The 18,424-nt window shown below is 46.4% G+C and overlaps 1 protein-coding gene across 2 annotated transcripts in view; it reads left to right on the forward strand.

Moving 5' to 3' along the window:
* Positions 1–18,424, forward strand: part of PLXNA4 (plexin A4) — a 455,411-nt gene that overhangs the window by 426,880 nt on the left and 10,107 nt on the right. For both annotated transcript variants that reach the window (XM_069801537.1, XM_069801538.1), the window contains exons 27-30: positions 1,126–1,225; positions 4,004–4,194; positions 7,902–8,071; positions 10,665–10,877. In XM_069801537.1, the coding sequence (XP_069657638.1) occupies positions 1,126–1,225; positions 4,004–4,194; positions 7,902–8,071; positions 10,665–10,877 (674 nt within the window). The remainder of the gene's footprint in view (positions 1–1,125; positions 1,226–4,003; positions 4,195–7,901; positions 8,072–10,664; positions 10,878–18,424) is intronic.

Here is an 18,424-nt window from a genome sequence, read left to right on the forward strand (position 1 = left end):
CCAGGGTGTTGACCTCTATGTCATTTACCCTGGCTATCCTGAGGGCAGACATGGAGCATGCTGGGACAGACACTGATATTCTTGTTGCCTCAGTTTCCCCATTTGTAACGTGGGGCTAAAACTACAAAGAGCCAATAATTGCCTTCTGTGATTGCTGAGGGGCTATTTAATTAGGCTCTGCAGTGCTTTGAAGATGAAAAACTGTGCAAGTGCTAATTATTATTATTACACAGACAAGAGTTAGACGTTAGCAGGTTTTTTTTTTTCACCCATCTCCTTTTTATGATGTCTTATTTATCACAGATATTCCTGATATGGCTCCTTTGAGCCACTGGCTTGTTAACATTTCTGATACAGGACCCACATGAATCGCCTAGCTATAGAGATGGAAAGTCTGGCTCGTTTCAGAAAGCTCTGTTGTCTGTGGAAACACTGTCCCATGACATCCTGGAGCACAGCCACTCCAAACTTACGGCTTTCCCCTGTCTGAGACCTTCTGACACAGCAGAGAGAAAGAAGTTGCGGTAATTGCTTCAGTCCAGCAGTGCATTTGTCATGTGGAAGGGGGAGACTCTGCATGGAGAGGCTGACAGGATCAGTCAAAGTGGAAAATGTAGATATCCATTTCTGAGCCTGGTACCTAGATATCACCTGCAATTGAGGTGGAAGGAATAGAAAATTTTCACATCAGTTTTATGGTCCTTATGGGACATCCCATCCTTCATGTTTGAAATAGCTCAGATGATTTTATTCTTCTCATGCTCCTGTTCTGCAGAAGAGGTTCCTTGTGAAGAACCTACTGTCAGCTTTCCTGAGGTTAATGCAAAGACTCACATTGTCATCACTGGACTTTGAATCAGGACCTGAATGGAGCAGAGTCTGCTTTGTCATCAGTTGTCCTATTGTGCAAGTGCAGGCTTCTAGCAGTGTAACAAGGGATTTTGTTCCTTTTTTGTTAACAGACCCACTGAAGAAAGCATTTGAAGCTTTGGGCCAAAACTACTGCCCTGCCTACAGTGACACTGTTTTACGGCTCAGTTTCTGCTGCTTGAATTTCTGCTGTCCCTGGCATGCTCCTCAGCCAGTTTTCAGAAGCTTATTGACAAAGTCCCTTTTTCTCTACAGGTGCCAGATGGATCTGTGGTAGCTTTAGTCTCCAAGCAAGTCACTGCCTACAATGCAGTCAACAACTCCACGGTCTCCCGGACGTCAGCTAGCAAGTACGGTAAGGATTTGTGTGCTGATATGGGTTGAAAGAACACTGGAGAAGAGATCCCAAAAGTCATGGTGGTTACAAGACGCTGAGAACCAGCACAGAGAATGATAGGCAGATGACTAGTTGTCGTGGTTTAACCCCAGCCAGCAGCTAGGCACCACGCAGCCGCTCACTCGCTCCCCCCACCCAGTGGGATGGGGGAGAGAATTGGGAAAAAAAAAGTAAACCTTGTGGGTTGAGATAAGAACAGTTTAATAGAACAGAAAGGAAGAAAATAATAATTATAATAATAACAGTAATAAAATTACAATAATAATAGTAAAAGGATTGGAACATACAAAACAAGTGATGAACAATGCAATTGCTCACCGCTCGCTGACTGATGCCCAGATAGTTCCCAAGCAGCGATCCACCCCCAGGCCAACTCCCCCAGTTTATATACTGGGCATGACACCACACGGTATGGAATATCCCTTTGGCCAGTTTGGGTCAGCTGTCCTGGCTGTGTCCCCTCCCAGCTTCTTGTGCCCCTCCAGCCTTCTCGCTGGCTGGGCATGAGAAGCTGAAAATTCCTTGACTTAGTATAAACACTACTTAGCAACAACTGAAAACATCAGTGTGTTATCAACATTCTTCTCATACTAAATCCAAAACACAGCACTGTACCAGCTACTAGGAAGAAAATTAACTCTATCCCAGCCAAAACCAGGACACTAGTTGATAAGATTGCTTGAGGGATGGCAGGAGGAAGGAATTTAGCCATCTAAAACTTTGGCATTTGGTCCAAGCTGTTGATCCAAGTGGTTGGATTGCTCTTGGGAAGTATTTCTCCTCCCTCATTAATGAAAGGAGGAGCCTATATAATTAGCTGCCTACATTTTAGATCACTGAATCTCACTCTTAGAATTTGCACAGGAAGGGGCAAGGGAGAAACACTGCACACTGTATGGGCTCAGTCGTTCTGGTGGGCAAAGTCCTTGGAGCATGGTCTGTTGTGAAGAAGAATCTGTGGCACAGATGAGCAACCACAATCTACATAGGGCGTAGCCTGGCTACAGTTATATCTCAGTGTGGGTGTTGTGTGTCCCACCCAGCTATCTTATCGTCCCAAGGGAATTTGCACCTGGAATAATAATAAAAATTCCTTACTGAGCTCTTATATCAGTATATCTGAAGGCAGTGGATTGTTGTTCCCACTTTACCCATGAGACAACTGAGAATGAGACAGCTGTGAAATAGAGACCCAGCGGAAATTCTTCTGTAGAGCCAAACAGAGACCTCCTGAGCCTCACTCACACCATCACACACCTTTCTCCCCTGTGCTAGAATTGCAGACCAGGATATGTCTCACTATGGTGATGCCAGACAGCAAAGCAAAACGTCTCTAATGTGCACCCAGAGTGCTGCAAAACCATCCGCCAACCTGGATTCAGCTGTCGTATCAGTTTATTATTATTTTTGATCTATGAAAACATCCCCAATCCTTCTTACTCCCTTTAGCTTGAAGGAAGTACAGTTACTCAATGTCCAGAGGAGCCCCCTTCCTCTTTCTCCAAGGACATAGGCAATCCACCAGCCCTTATTAATATTCATCCTCTTTGCCATGTTGTTGCAATTACTGAAAGACACAATGACCTTTGAAAAGGAAGACTTGAGGGGGGTTAATTTCTGCTGGATTTCTCTAATTCTTTTGCCATTTGATTTTTCAGGAGGAGGGAGTGGGGAAGAATGCAGGGGGAGGAGAAGATGTGGTGGGTCAGAAGTGATTGTTAATTGCAATTAAGAAAACAGCATCCAGAGAGAAAAAGGATATTCCATCTGATAATTAATATGTAGAGACTGGTAATGCATTAATGAGGCTGATTCAGATCTTGCTACAGAAAGGTGCAATGCTCTTTTGTTAATTATGGTTGGAAAAGACTCTATCTATCTGCAGCATTGCTGGAAGGTCAGGGAGAGGGGAATGCCTCATGCCATCACTCAGAGGCAAAGGGAGGTAAAATTTGGAGGCTAAAGGTGTCCTTGGAGAGGAAATTTGTGCGGGCCCACATGGGGTTCTGGTTTACTTTCTACCAAAACAAGATTTTGGAGCAGGGAGTCAAGAGGATGTCTGGGCAGGAGTTACTGGATTGATTTGATGCCAAAAGAGGGAGAGGAGACAGCTCCTCCTGAGTCCGGGGATGGGGAGCTAGACGAGAGGTCATGTTAGCTACGTCAGTATTACTGTGCAAAAAGGCCATGGCCTGTTCTCTGGCCATAATGCCAAGCAGCATGGCATGGTGTGGCTAACATCCCTACAGGTAAAACGAGTTGTGCTTAGCCGTACCGGTTACCGGGAGTAGCTGGTACTATCCCCTGAACCGGTCCTGGTCCTGGGCTTTCGGGGCTTCTCCGTCTCACACTGTAATTCCACAAGGAGATATACTTGTGTTGCCTAATGTTATGATTGGCTGATGGAAATTTATTTAATACTAATCTGGAAATGCAGACCTTGTGAGAGCAGGGACATTGCAGTACTGCTACAGCCTTCCCACTTTGGAGACCCAAACTAACATCTCCCCAGGGTGGACTCACCAGCTGTGATTTATTGTCTCAGCCCCATACCAGAATCTGTATGAGCATCAACTCCATACACTGAATGGGAGAAGTACCTGCTACTGAACCCAGGCGGAAGAGGTCTTCTTCTTGCCTGCCTGATGAAAAACTTCCGTTAGGTGGCATGTCCTTAGCATGTTAATCCCAATACAAGTGCTACTAGGGCTGAGACACACGCATCTTTCTTTGCAGAAAACATGATCCGTTACACAGGCAGCCCGGACAGTCTCCGTTCCCGCACACCCATGATCACACCTGACCTTGAGAGTGGAGTCAAGATGTGGCACTTGGTGAAGAACCATGAGCATGGTGACCAAAAAGAGGGTGACCGGGGCAGCAAGATGGTTTCTGAGATCTACCTGACAAGACTACTTGCCACCAAGGTACATGCTGGGGGCGGGGAAGAGGGTGAGAATTTGTTTTTAAAGGCTGCAGTGGAACTTCTTGACTACAAGAAATGAGAGACTGCTCAAATGATGCCAAAGGAGGATAAAAAGAGAGGAGAAGGAAAATAAAGCAAGAGGAGTGCTCCAAGCATGTAGGGAAGGAGCTTGAATTTAGAAAGCAGAGACAGAAAAGGACATTGAAGAGCAATGAGTAGTAAAGAGCCCAGGGCCAAGAGACTGGGGGAGAAAGCCAGCACAGGGGTAGGTGCTGGGGTTGTCGATTATACTGGCTTGTAGTTTGTACCAAAATCGAGCAAATGAAAAGCTAGGGAGTAAATATGCCCAGATCAGGTTCCAACGATGTGTCACGCCTCACAGCCTGAAATGGGCTCCTATGCCACAAAAGCCTGAGTTTTGTGGTGCAAATCCTTCTTCTCCATCTTTCCCCTGGGCCCATAAAGACTCTTGTGCTGATGATGCGGTAGCGGGTTAAGTTGACTGGGATGTAGCTAATAGGTGGCCAGCTCCAAGGAGAGCAAGCAGAGTTAGATGCCCATCCCTACTGAGACATGGAAAGCTCAGGGTCTCCAAAGAGAAAATAAAGATTAAGTCAGGTGGGGACAGAGCAGGGACATCCTGAACTGAATCTCCAGACACATCTCACACATCACAGCTGGTCCATGGGAAGTGTCTGCAGAGAGGGCAAAGACTGTGTTGGGAAGTTGGTAAGATCCCATCTTCTCAATCCATATTCCCCAAAATGCTGGAAACCAGCCTCCTATGTGGGTGCCTGCCAGAGCCTGCAAAACTTCTGTAGTAGGGCAGTTTGTGAGTGTTTCGCATAATTGGGGATGCAGCACCATGAGGAGGACACTTGCAGACATGGAGATCACTCAAGCTGACAGGTCTAAAACTTACTGCAGTGGACTTTGGCTCTGGGACAGCCACTGAAAGTGGCTTAATTGCCACTCTCTGCACAGAAAGAACTCACTGTCACTCACCATCACTTCCCTGCAAAGGGGATGGCCGGTTCTTGCTGCAGCCAGCTCACTCTGGGGTTGACAAAAGATCTCAGGCCTTTCACCTTCTTCCATCTCTGACCAAGACTACCCTCCACCTAACTCATCTCTAAAGGCTCTACAGGACTGTGGGCAAAAGCAGTTGTCTGAGTTTACATTTATTTGCTTTTCCACCCTGTGGATGGTGGTCTCCTTGGAGAAGCCTGCATTAATGAAGAGGCTGCAACGATCTTCTTTTGCACCCCAGCAGGGACTAGGGCAGGTGGGGATGAAGGCAATATAATCAGACAGGCTTCTTGGGCAGTTCTGCTGTCCTCTTGCAGCACAGAGCATCTCTGTGCCCGAATCTCTCTAACGTGAGAGTTATCTCAGTGCATCCCAGAAGTGGAATCCGCAGGGTAGTTGTGGCTCAGGTGTGGCCGATCACGGTGTTATCTCACCCCATTCTGAGCAGGATTAAACCAAGCAGTGATCAAACAGCCCAATCTTCCTCCCTTCTCTGAAGCTTTGACTATTATCATTTCTTGTCAGGGTGTTAATAGGCACAAACACAATTTCATGTGTTCATGCAAACACCATCTGAGAGTTTGCCCATCAGACAGGTCTCCATCACATGCTTAAATCCTACCACACAGTCTTACCTGCACATTTGTTCCTCAACTCATTTTGCCTCTCGTGTCTGACTCTCCCTGCAGCCTCACTCAGGCTGTCTACATTGCAGTGCGATTTGGAGATAAAGTGGCTTTGTCTTTAGCCCCTGGTACATGTCCAGCTCCCTGGCATCAAGATGCTTTTACGGGTCATACAACGTAAAAAGAAAATTATGCTCCCCAGGGCTTGGGCCCCAGCTGGTGTAAACCAGCAAGCATTGGACCGGTGCTGATTTACACTGTCTGGGGATATGTCCCCTACCCCGCCATTGAATCGCTTTTGCTTTCTGTTCCGGATCACAAACTCAACACTCAGGGGGGCGGGTTGTGGATATGGCAGGAAAGCAGCTGCAAAACTTGCACAGCAACAGAGAGAGTAGAAAGGCTGAGGGTTTATTGTTTCCCCTGTTGGGACGGATGATTTTCTTTTCTCATCATGACCATTTGAGGGAGGGAAAGAGGAGAGACAGCAATTGCTTGTAATACAATCCCAGGGAATACTTAGTTAAACTAACAATGATTTTTATTCTGGTAAATCCCTGACCTCTGAGACCTAGAGTCTCTTGCCTAAAAGCCTCAGAGGTTTTCTTTGTGTTTGTGTGGGTGAGCATGTAGACAACTAATTCCCTCCAGAAACTGAACCTGAGGGCAGCTCTTCCATGTCAGACCAACAAGATTTCCCCTCGGGGGCCCTTTCTGAGTCAGACATGTGCTGCAGGCCTTTATTCACTCTGTAGGAGTTCACGCAAGCAAAAGGTACCTCTGTTTGTTTCCCAAAGAATAAATCAAGTGGTGAATCAGCAAGAGACACCAGCTTTCTAATTAAGTATTTGTTAGCGCTATGTAAACTTGAGCCACTCCAGTGGAACCTGGTGCTTCGTTTCTAGTAAGGAGAATTTCATTCCTGGGTCTGCAGAGAAAGGGGAGGGGTTTATTTTTCAGAAGAGGAAATTTTGCATGTCAGAAAACATTTGGTGGAGATTTGATTGCTTTTTGGTTATTTTACCAGCTGTATGTGTTGTTCACATATAAATGCCTATGAAGCTCTGGTGGCAGAACAGAGGTTCAGACATGGGCTAGAGCTCCCCATTCCACACAGAAATCGTGCCTTGCCTGGTTCCCCCCCAAACCCAGCCTGCAGCTCATCTGGTTATCACAGCTCCTCAACTGTCCCTTCTTCCAAGCCTGGTCACCCTCTGATATTCCAGCTCTTCACCTTCTTGCTTAAGGTCAACTGTCCTCACCGGCTTGTCCAGGGTGGTTCTCCAAGCACAGGATCTGGGATTCTCCTCCCAGAGGAGCACAAGGAGACCTCTGCAGTCTCTGCAGTGGATATTACTGAGGTCTGCAGAGCAGTACCTGACACATCCATGCGTTGCTTCTAGGGTTTGCCTCAGTCCCATGCCAATGGGTAGTAACAAATGAGGTCTCTTGGGGATAAGATGAAGTTCGTGTTATTTATTATACTACTCACACACATAAAACAGCTGTCGCTCTCCACGAACTCTTGTCCCATTTGTCTCAATGACACCTTCTGCTCTGCTCTGCAGTCATCTGACTTCTATTCCCAGCTTAAGAATTGGCCCTGGATGAAAGCCAGCATAGAAAATGGCTAGGTTTTGTCTCATGCATGGACTAAAGCAGTTGAGGATAGGAGGCAGAGGAGAGGAATCTCGGTGGAAACAGATCAGGGCCTCTCCATCACCATATACCTGAGATGGGGTGAAGTATCCCACCGCAGCTCGGTCACCGTCCCTGGCAAGGAGTGCTAGTAGCAGAGACGACAGGTAGCATCTTGACTTATTACATCTGTCTGCTAACCAGATGTAGCCGAGATTGTGATGATGCACATGTCTGCTTAAAGACATCTATATTGAAAGTTCCAAATCATGTTGCATTTAACAGATATTAGATGGCTCCCACTTTTCAGTCACACTTTATGGGCCTGATCCACTGACATACTCTGTGGATCACCAAAATTCAACGTCCTCTTCCTTGGTAACTCACATTCTTCTTTGCTTCCTTCTCCCAACAGGGCACCCTCCAGAAATTTGTGGACGACCTCTTTGAGACCATCTTCAGCACTGCTCACCGTGGCAGCGCGCTTCCCCTAGCTATCAAATACATGTTCGACTTCTTGGATGAGCAGGCTGACAAGCACAACATCCATGACCCCCACGTGCGGCACACCTGGAAGAGCAATTGGTGAGTGAGACACCCCAGTACAGTCCAGCACCAGGTTCTGGCCTGGACGGAGAGTAAAGGGACGTGTCATTTGGGATCTGGCTGCTGGGGGATCTGAGGAGCCTGGCGTGGGGTTCAGAGCACCGGACTCAGTCTTCCCAAGCTGATGGGGAAGTCAGAAGATCCCAGAACCTAACAGATGCTCTCTAGGATGGAGCGCTTTGGCTAAACAGGTCCCACTTTGCCCTGTATTACATGGGGCTGGCAGTGTTTCTGAGGAACCTCAGGAGGAAAAGTGGTGAAGTGTTTAACTGCTGCAGTGCCCAGGCCCATAGGAATATCTAGGGAGGCATGGGAGAGGATTCAGCACCACTGTCTTCATCTAGACTGGGTGTTTGAATTCCCACTCTAGTCAGAGGGGGGCTAGAGCTCCATTTGTTTGCCCACACCCAGGCTTCTAGTGCCATCCGAGATATTTTAAGGTATCCCAGGCATCTGCAGGGGATGTGCAGCACTCACAGGAGACTTGCACCCTCCTGGGCTGGCAGCTGGAGAGCATCTCAAATGGTACCAAGCACTTAAAGGGTCTGGAGCTGGATGCAAGTCTCCTTCGGAGTGAGTGACAAAGTCTGACATCAGCCCCCTGCTCTAGCTGCCAGGCAGCAGCCCCTCTTCGTACATGTAATGGGACAGCAAGGAAAAACCAGAATCAGCGGAGAGAAAAGATCTCTGCGGCTTCTCTCCGCTGAGTCTCCCTGTTGGAAAGAGTCCCCCGGGGAATCGCTCCCTCCCCTTCTCCTGTGCAAATACAGGGACTAAAAAAGGAACAGCAGAGGAGAGCCATGGGGCTCCCAGCTCATGCATTTTTTCCTTTTACCAGCCATGCTGATGGCAGATCGTCACAGCGCAGTGACATAAAAAAAGAAACCCCATGCACCAAAGAGGCTTTCAACTAATGAAACATTAGCATATTATTAACATTATCTGCAGCGCTAATCTAAGGCTGATTGCAGCCACTCAGACTAAATGAGCAGGAGGTTTATTTAAGGGGGGAGGGGGGAAGGCAGAGTGTGTGTGTATGTGTGAAAAGGGGCAGTATGAAGAAATCTCTTCAATCAGATTAAATTAACTCAAAGTCACATCATGGGCTTCATTATTCCCAGCTAGGGACATCGTTCCCCCAGCCCCTCCCCGCACCCGTACACACACTCAGGCACACATACACGGGTTCTCGGCTCCTCCTCACTGTGCCTGTGTTTGCCATCTGAACACCTGCAGAGGAAGTTCTGCATAGTTCACCCATCCGCCTCGTCCCCCAACAGATGAACCTCCATCCCCAGCCTAAAATGTTTCCCCCCACAACACTCCACCAGGTCTCTTTGCCAGCATCTCCCACTTCTCCTGAACTTGGCTGATAGGATTACCTGTGTGGGTCTTTCCTTACATTTGCTTTGTGATTTTACTGGCTCAGGAGAACACACGGTGGTTTAGGAAAATGTGGTGTCATCCCTCTGTCAGGACATGCTAAACTGCCTGCTGTTACCCAGAATGTATTGGATTTGGAGATGAATGTTTTTTGGTGCTGCGAATACATGGGGGTAATGAGCAAATGGGAGGAACTGGGGAGTTTAGCCTGAACATCAGGTGAATTTGTTAAGCTGAAGAATAACCTCCTCTTGGGAAGGTGAAGACACTGAAGGTAGACTTAACGGTCTACCTGGCAGAGAGACAAGAGTTTGACTCTGTGATCAGTGACACATCTCAGCTCCTAGGCCATATGAATGGCTCTGCCCTGACAAAAAGGCTTGAGGCAAAGGCTGGAGGTAGTTACCTCAGGGCATCTCATACAAATGAACTGCTCTTTTGAGAAAAAGTGGGGGGAAGAAGGGCTTTGGATTGCAACTGAAATAACATTTCCTTGGTTAGGGCAGATATATTTTCATTTCAAAGGGTGCAACACTTGTTTCCCAGTTCCATTTTTCCTCCTGAGGCAACAGGGTTTTCCCTGTCACGTAATGACTGCTTTTTGCCCGGTGTGCTGGGATCATATACGGACTTGAGCTTGAGACGTGGAGTGTGACAGTGCACGGTATCCACAGCACACAGTGCACGCCAGTAACACTCCTAGTCTTAACCTGGGAGCAATATCTACCTCTCTTCCCATGGGGTTGCTATGAGGGCTAAAAGCCAAGTCCTTCAATGACAAATGTTCATCATAAGTTTTGCTGATGCAATGCCTATCCTCAGCTGATGAAGCAGCCAACAGCTGCGACTTTACATTGCAACCTAACGTAGAGAAGTTAGGCATCATTTTCATCACCTCAATTATACTCCCATTAATTTATGTACAAGTTCAATAAGATGGCATTAACTTTAAGACTGACAAAATCTGGCTTGTAAGGATAAAAGCCACTCTCGAGGTGACTCCACTGCTGTCCCTAGAGTGGTGTAGGGGAGGAGTTTCTTGTATATCAAAGCTTATCTCAGAATCCTTATGTCCACACCATGATCTTTGATTCCCATCCACCATTTACCATTGCAACCTCCCGCAACAAAGGCTGTGAATCATGCACTGACTGACTCACCTCTTCCACCTCTCCCACGCCTCTTGCAGCCTGCCGTTACGGTTCTGGGTTAACATGATCAAGAACCCGCAGTTCGTCTTCGACATTCACAAGAATAGCATCACAGACGCCTGCCTCTCTGTAGTGGCTCAGACTTTCATGGACTCCTGTTCGACCTCAGAGCATCGTCTGGGCAAAGACTCACCCTCCAACAAGCTTCTCTACGCCAAGGACATCCCCAGCTACAAGAACTGGGTGGAAAGGTGAGTTTTAGCTCTAGAAATAGGAATGACATAAGGAAGTGATGCACGGCCCTACTTCATGGATGGAGGTAGGAGGCATCATCAGTATTGCTTTTGTTTGCTGCCTCTGGGCTTTTTTTCTTTGGTTGTTGCCTAAGTAGAAAGTTCCATGTTAGCCTTTTATTCCCACGTGTCTTGCAGCAGAGTTGGAAATTTAATTAGAGGTGTGAACTGAAGGTGTTTGCCATCATTGTTTCTCTTGAGGAGAAACTGTTGAGAAGAGATAGAGGGAGGAAGGAAGGGGAGATGATGTGTTTGAGCCTTGTGAAGTACGTGGGCTTCTAAGTCTTTCCACACAGACCAGAAGCGGTTTGCTGTTCTCAGCATCGTTGTGACATTCCCCACGCTGCCTAGATCCCAAGGGTCATACAATTATCTTCCCTTATTCCGAGTCCAGTAGCTTTCCTTGGAGGCTCTTCTGTGCTTTGAATGAGACGCCATAAGATTGACAGGCTGGTGTCTGAAGTTCTGCAGGTATTTTCTGAAAGGTCAGAGGTCTTTCCAAGCATTTTATCCATATCTGCAAGACCTGTAGCTGTACTGTTCAATCTACTGCACTGCAGGTCAGTGTCTGGCAAAGCTACTCTACAGGGAATACAACCAAGACAACTATTTCTGCAGTATGTAAGGGCTTCAGTTTCTGTAAAATTTTCCGCAGGACAAACAAATAACACATCTTGCACTCTATTCAGCAGGAGCCTGTCTGCTAGAGCAAGCCTTGCAGAAGTTGATCTGTGCTTTGTTTTCCAGTATGCTACGCTTGTTTGGTGTTATTGACAGGTTTGGGAACTGCACAGATGGAGAATGATTACTACTCTGTAAATACAAAAATGGGTTTATCTTACAGATCATTTCTGTGCAATGCAATCCAGTTTTAAGCAATGATTTGTCTGGATGACTTCATAGGTACTGTCTAAAATTGATACCATGTCAGGCAGGTTATATGAGACCTCTACTACTGTAGGCACACTGCACTGTAAACCACTGAACCTCCTTTGGTGGGGATGGTTTTCTCTCATTTTGTGAAAGGAGAGCACGGCTGATCAAAGAGCTCTGCCTCCTAGTCGGCATGAGGTGACTTTTTTTACAATAATGCACCGGTTGGTCTCTGATTTGTCTGGACAATTATTTTTAGACGTGGTTAAACACTTCTGCAAATGTCGTTTCTAGGCAACCTGTAAGGCTCTTACGAGCTACCTTGCTTAATTATGACCTACTTCTGGTACTGTGTCCAAGTTTCTAAGTATGTATTGAGGTTGATTGCTGGATTGATCTGGATAGGGGGGAAGAGGTGTTTGAGATTCATTTAGAATTTAAGTTTGCACCAACAGTGACCCAAAGGTGTCACACTCTAGTGATGCTTTTTGTCTCCGTCTTTGGAGATGGTACATTTGAGTGACAAACTGAGGTACGTAGGTGGAGAACAGGGTATTTCCTCATGCAACACCTTTTTTTTCTGGATAAACAGAAGGCGGCAGTTTCCATTTTGGTTTTCCAGTATTGATTTCACTTTACAACTTTTTGGAGCTAAATCCTGTTGCCTAGTGGTCTTCAGCAATAGGTGCTGCATTTCCCTGGAAGTTTTCCCAAACAACTGGGTTTGCAAACGAGGTACATAACACCTCCTGCTGCTAGTAAACATCACTGGATTTCTGTGCCCAGCATGTGCTGGGTTGTTATCTGCACTGATGTCTGACAACATCACCTGAAGCCCAAGGGGAGGCTGCAGGTTTTGGAATATGGTTAGAGCTTCTGCCCTGCTTATATTTTTGTGTGTCAAGTCCACTGACTCAAGGCAGTGGCACCTGGATGCTGTGGTAGATCAAAGGAAAAACATATCAAGAATGAATAAAATATAATTTCAATTCTACCCTGAGTTAATGAATTCCTTTTCTCCATTCTGTGGCTGTACTTTGAGGGAGTTATTCCAAATCCAAATGCTTCTAGTACTGGTTGGAGCTATTTCTGTAGTCAGCATCAGCTGGAGATGGCATCCTTCAAGACCAGTAGATTTCTTCAAAGAGTAAATCATAAGATAAAAAGATTTTCAGCTGGGGAGTTTAAGAAGCCATTGAGTAAGTCAGAAGAACCTGAAATCAGACGAACTTCTTTGATGAGGAAGAAACTATAAGAGGGCAATTAAGCAGTGGAAGATTGTAACCCAACTTGAAGGCACTGGAGTCAAGACATGCTCCTGACTTTTAACAGGTCTGTTGAAACGGTAGCTGAGCTGGGTTACTCCAAGCCATCCCTTTGCAACTGCTGGTTTCTCAGTGTGGAGTGTGCCTTTAGGACTCACAAAACTCAAAGCAGGTAATGACCTTGGCATAAGACACAGGCATAGGTCAAAGTACATTCCTCCAATCCTTCAAAGATTAGTCTTCCACCTCTTTAGTTTGTGAATATATATTAGGAAGGGAATAACTACAGATTCTGGCCTGACCAATGGTCTACCTCCACATAGCAGTCAACTGGGAGTTTGATTTCAGCAGTCCTTTTTTAACACTATTGGAAGCCGAGGTGGACTCTGCCTGCTGAAACAATCCCGCTGAGAAATCCTGACTTTTGGGAAACCAGGTTCAGCATTCAAACTCCACACCCAGGGCTCTTTCACCGTGAAAACGCATGGCTAAAAAGTATCTAGGTGCAGGCACAACTTGGGTTTCCTGCAGCCTGATGAGGCCTGACCGAGGCAGGAGAATTAACCCAGGAAATGGGGACAGGCTATTTGGCTTTTGTTGAAGCCATGAAGAGTCAGACTGTAGTTCTAAGACAAGGTGGAGGCTTTTCAGTTATCATTATATGAGTCTATTCAAAAAAGAGGAAAAGAATGGGAACGGTAGACCAGATTCTCATCTGACTTCTGTTAGTAAAACTCCATAGGCTTTGCTGAATTTACATTAGAGCAGCTTCAGATCTGCATCTTTTCAAGTTTACTTCAAATGTCCCCTTTGAGCCTAGAAATCTGGAGAATTTGGGAGCATTTGATGCAATCCCCAAGCAATACAAAGGGGAGCCTGTTCTAATTGGGACTGTCTCATTAGCATTCAACACCACACTGAAAAGATGACAAAGGGCTGTGGCTGACCTTTCATTTCTCTCCATGCTGCCAAGCTTATGATAACACTTGTTTGAACTTCATTAACACCATTTAATTGCCTGCATCGCAATCAATACGATGTTTCCCTACCGAAGCCTGGCATGGAGGCAGAGATGTGGGAGACTGAAAAGGGGCAGAGCACAAAAATCAGAAGCCAAAGAGTTTTTCCATTGCACACTGGTGCCCCAAATACCTGCAGTGCTGCAAGGAGAAGAACTGGTGCTTTTTTCTCATCCCTGCAGGGACTTGGTCTCCTTTTGGCTGTTTATTGTGCATTAAAAATAACCCCTCAAAGAAAATCTGAAGGTCAGTGGAGACTTGCAAGTATTCTTAACACCTTGAGAATCTCCCAATGAAGGCCATTCAAAATAGGCTTGCCAGGTTCTGGACTAAAAGAGGTTTAAAGTGACCTGATCTGTGGGATACAGAATTGTAACATCTGCATTTTATTATGTTAACCTGGGTACAAACCTGACCTAGCAGTTGGTACCCAGGTCCTGGGTCTGTGATCTCATCTATTTCCTTTTCCTGAAGCAACTGTGATTTGCGTGCCTTTAGCCTTTAGATGTCGAGGTCTTAAGCTTGTTAGAAATTGCTGTGAGAGTGTGTCTGGGGTATGCAAAATGGGTAGTCTGTACCCATTGGGGACCTAACCTACATAACTTGGCAGCCTGTGTTTTCAGGACTCTGTGGTCAATAGATGGTCTCTTCCAGTGCACTTCTTGTGATGCCTGTTGGCCACTTGGCAGCTAGTTTTAGAAAGAAATTGGACTAGTTCAGTAGAATCAAGATTATAAGCTGTGTGCACCCTAACATTGTAAGTTATTGAGGTTTTAAACAGAAACATTGGGGTGACTCCAAGGCTTTAAAAGAGAGCATCAAATGACAGGTGCAAATCCCAGCCTACTTTAAAAAATGCAGTCTTCTGTGCCTCTTTTCCCTGCCAGAAAGAAGGCTCAAGATATAGCATACCAAGGGTCAAGGTAGGGGTTGTTGTCAGTAGAGATAATAAAAACCAGTGGTGGAAGGAGCCTCAGGAGGTCAAGCTGACGAGCTCCTGCCTCAGGGCAGGATCAGCTCTGTCTAAAGCCTTCCTGACAGATGCGTCTCTACCCCTTTCTTAAAGGCCTCCAACGACAGAGCCTCTGCTCTCCTCAGGGAATCCGTTCCTGCGCTTCCCTGTCCTTCCCATCAGAGTGTTTTCCCTGATGGCCAGCCAAAATCTCCCTGGCTGTAATTAAAGCCCATGCCATCTCATTGCATCCCCAGGGGCAGGGGGTACAGCTCATTCCCTGCCTCTCAGCAGCAGCTTTTGGTGTATCTGAAGACTGTTTGCTTGCCTTTCTTCACTTTTAGTCTCCGAAAAACTCCTGATGTTTTCTCATTGCGGTAACATGCTGTTCCTACATAGTGCAATTTTCAGCAGGCAAGATGAAAATGTGTCTGTACGTAGAGGATACAGCCTCAGAGCCACACATCCTCTGCACTGAGATGATGCTGGATGGTTTCTTCTACCAGAGAAACTACCTGTGCACCGATTCACTCTTCAGCCATTGACTCAGTGCTGCCCGGCTATTCTCTATTATTTCTTCTGAGATGAAAAGCAGCAGGGAAAGCCATGCACATGCAAAATAAAATCATTGCCCTAGCTAGGGGATGCATACACCGACAGAATCATTCCCTCAAGCTCTTCAAGGCAAATCTCTGGAAGAACTGACCGGTCTTCAGCTAACTTTGGAGCCGGTACCTTTTGCTTAGCTGTCATGCTATTACTGCCAAAGTCCAATTAGTCTCCCAACAGCCTGGCCTTGAACCTCTCTCCGAAATAGGATCAGTCTGGGCTAACAGAGTCTTGCGGCTGCCTGTAGCTGAATCAGCACAAACACAAACTTTGCAGCTCAGACACCTCCCAGGAAACTAAAACTGCCGTGCAGCGTGAACAGAAGAACTGACAGCATGTCCTTGCATTGCTTCTCTTCATCCCATAAAAAAGCTGGCTGCTAGGTTGTTCCCAAGCTTTCCTTCAGCCCTTCTCTGCTATAGCAGTCCCCTATATCCCTTTCATACATCTCTTCCTCCTTCAGTGGTCTGGATACAGCCGGCTATTGCATAACCCTAATTATGTTATTGCTGTAATTGCGTCTGCCGTCTGCAGCACATGGATTCGTTACAAGCTTTTCATATGCTAAAATGATTATTAATGAGTGCAGTCCCAACCCAGCGACGACACAACAACAGCCATGACAAAAAGATCTTTTGGAAGGCAATTAGCTCCATGCTAAGCTGCCTAAACCACGGCAGCGCTGGAAAATTTCAGACTGGAGAGGAAGCACTGGCAATACAGCTTTTCTCTTCTCTTTTGATGAGTTAATGAGTTACTGAGTGGCAGCAGGCACAGTCATTCTTGTGAAACAACTCCGCTAAAGAGCCTTTCCTGGTTGGTACGGAAGGCAAGAGCATTTACCCCTGGCTAAACAGAGGGCAAGATGTATTCCCAGGTCACTGTTGTATTGCTTTCCTTAGTAAAACAAAACAAGACAAAACAAAGACAACCCAGGGAAAGAGGAGCATGTGAAAGGACCAAGAACAATTATTTTTTGAGAATAAGAGGGAGCACTCCTGTATACTGGTGCATCTAAAATCTTTCCCCATACAACAGTGGCAGTGGATGGTCTCGTGGGCTGTCCTGTTCAAGCCAGGCTGGGGTAAGTTGCTCTGCTAATGATACTTTTGAAGTCACATCCTATGGTCTAATAATCCTCACATCCTCTGAGCTGCTGATATGCCTGAGTGGTGGATTTACGAAAATTTCTAGGGGGTTTTATTGTTTCTGAAGTCTAATGAACAAATTTCCCACCACATCAGAGAATGCACAGGCTTGAGAACTCAGGCTCCTCCTGTGATTCAGGGGAAACTCAAGCAGGTAAGGCAGGATCTTTTGATATGCATCTAAGGATCTTCTGGAAATAGCTGGGAAAGGAAGGATCCACTGGAGGTAACCAAAACTGGAGTACAGAAGAGGTAGCAAATCCGCAGCACCAGGTCAGCAAGCGGTGCACATCTGGTCACGTAGTCACCATCTTCTGCTTTGGACTCTCAGTCCTGAACCTTTGGAGGCAGGCTAGGCTAGATTTGCTGCTTTGCTACTTTTCTGTCTCATTCAGAGGGAATCTGGTTTAGTCTTGTGTTCCCAACCTCCTGCTGGGTAATGCAGCCTCTGGGGCTGTGGAAGTGTGAGTCAACGAGCTGTCCATGGCTCAGGTGAGATCTGGTGGCCCTCAGTTTAGGGGTGCTCACAGGAGCAGCATGGTGAAAGAGTATCTTACTCCCCTGCATTGCTTCACCATTCAGCTATGGTGTAAGTAAGAGCTGTCAGGTGCAGGGGCGAAGGGAAGCAGAGCACAGGCAGCCTTGGAAATGCTGGCAGTGAAAACGTAAGGACCTCTGGGATTTGGTGACAGCTTCATAGTGGTTTTGAAGACGTTAGGGGTATGCAAATGGCAAAAAGGCCCTAAGTACCTCTGAGGATCTGGGCTCAAATAGAAAGTAGAGACTCAGCAGGGATGTTGTCATCTCCCTGCTAGGATGCTTTAATGTACACATTCATCATTTCTTTAGATAGCGCAATGATGGCTTCATTAGAAACATTTCTGTATAAATAAGTTATTTGGCCATGGCAGAGTTCTGATGGAATGACATTATATGTCTTCTCCCTGCACCAGCAGCTAGGTTTGATTATTGGTACATGCTTTTTTTCCCCTTCTTTTTCTTTTATTTTTCCTGTGAAACACTTCCACAATATCTTGGTTTGCAGTCTTAGTGGGAGATGTCTGCTCAGATGATGGATGGGGAACTGGGTCCGGGGGAGACCAGGACACTTTGGTATGGTGGTGGGTAATGGCCTGTGAACCCAGAACACTGAGATCACAGCTTGAGAGTCTGTCACGGCTGGAGAGGTCTCCAAGCCCTGAAACTCAGATTCTTGCATCCCGTCCTTCGCTCCAGGGAACATTGCCTGTTGCTTTTCATTGTTCAGATGAGTCATGGGAGTGTTATGCTGCTGGGAAAATATCTCTGCAGGGCTGGAAATGCACTGGGGAGCTTTCAGACCCTTGTGAGTCTCAGACTCAGGAGAGCGTTGCTACCAGGTGAGAGGGAGACAGGGCAAACTTGGAGAAGCAGACGGTACGTGTGTCTGTGTTTCACTTTTTGGAAGCACCCTATCCCTACACCCACTATCCTGCCACCATTTGATGACTAGCTGAACCAGAGAGGAAAAGGAGCATTTCAAGTGGTGGTCAGAGCCAGACTGGCAAATACAACACAGTGCCTCTGCTTTCCTCCGCCAGCCTCATTTATTTTTGCTGTGATGCAATCCCCTTCACTTTTCATTTCGCCCAGCAGGAGG

The sequence above is a fragment of the Haliaeetus albicilla genome, chromosome 14 (genome assembly GCF_947461875.1).
Source record: "Haliaeetus albicilla chromosome 14, bHalAlb1.1, whole genome shotgun sequence".
NCBI lineage: Eukaryota > Metazoa > Chordata > Aves > Accipitriformes > Accipitridae > Haliaeetus > Haliaeetus albicilla.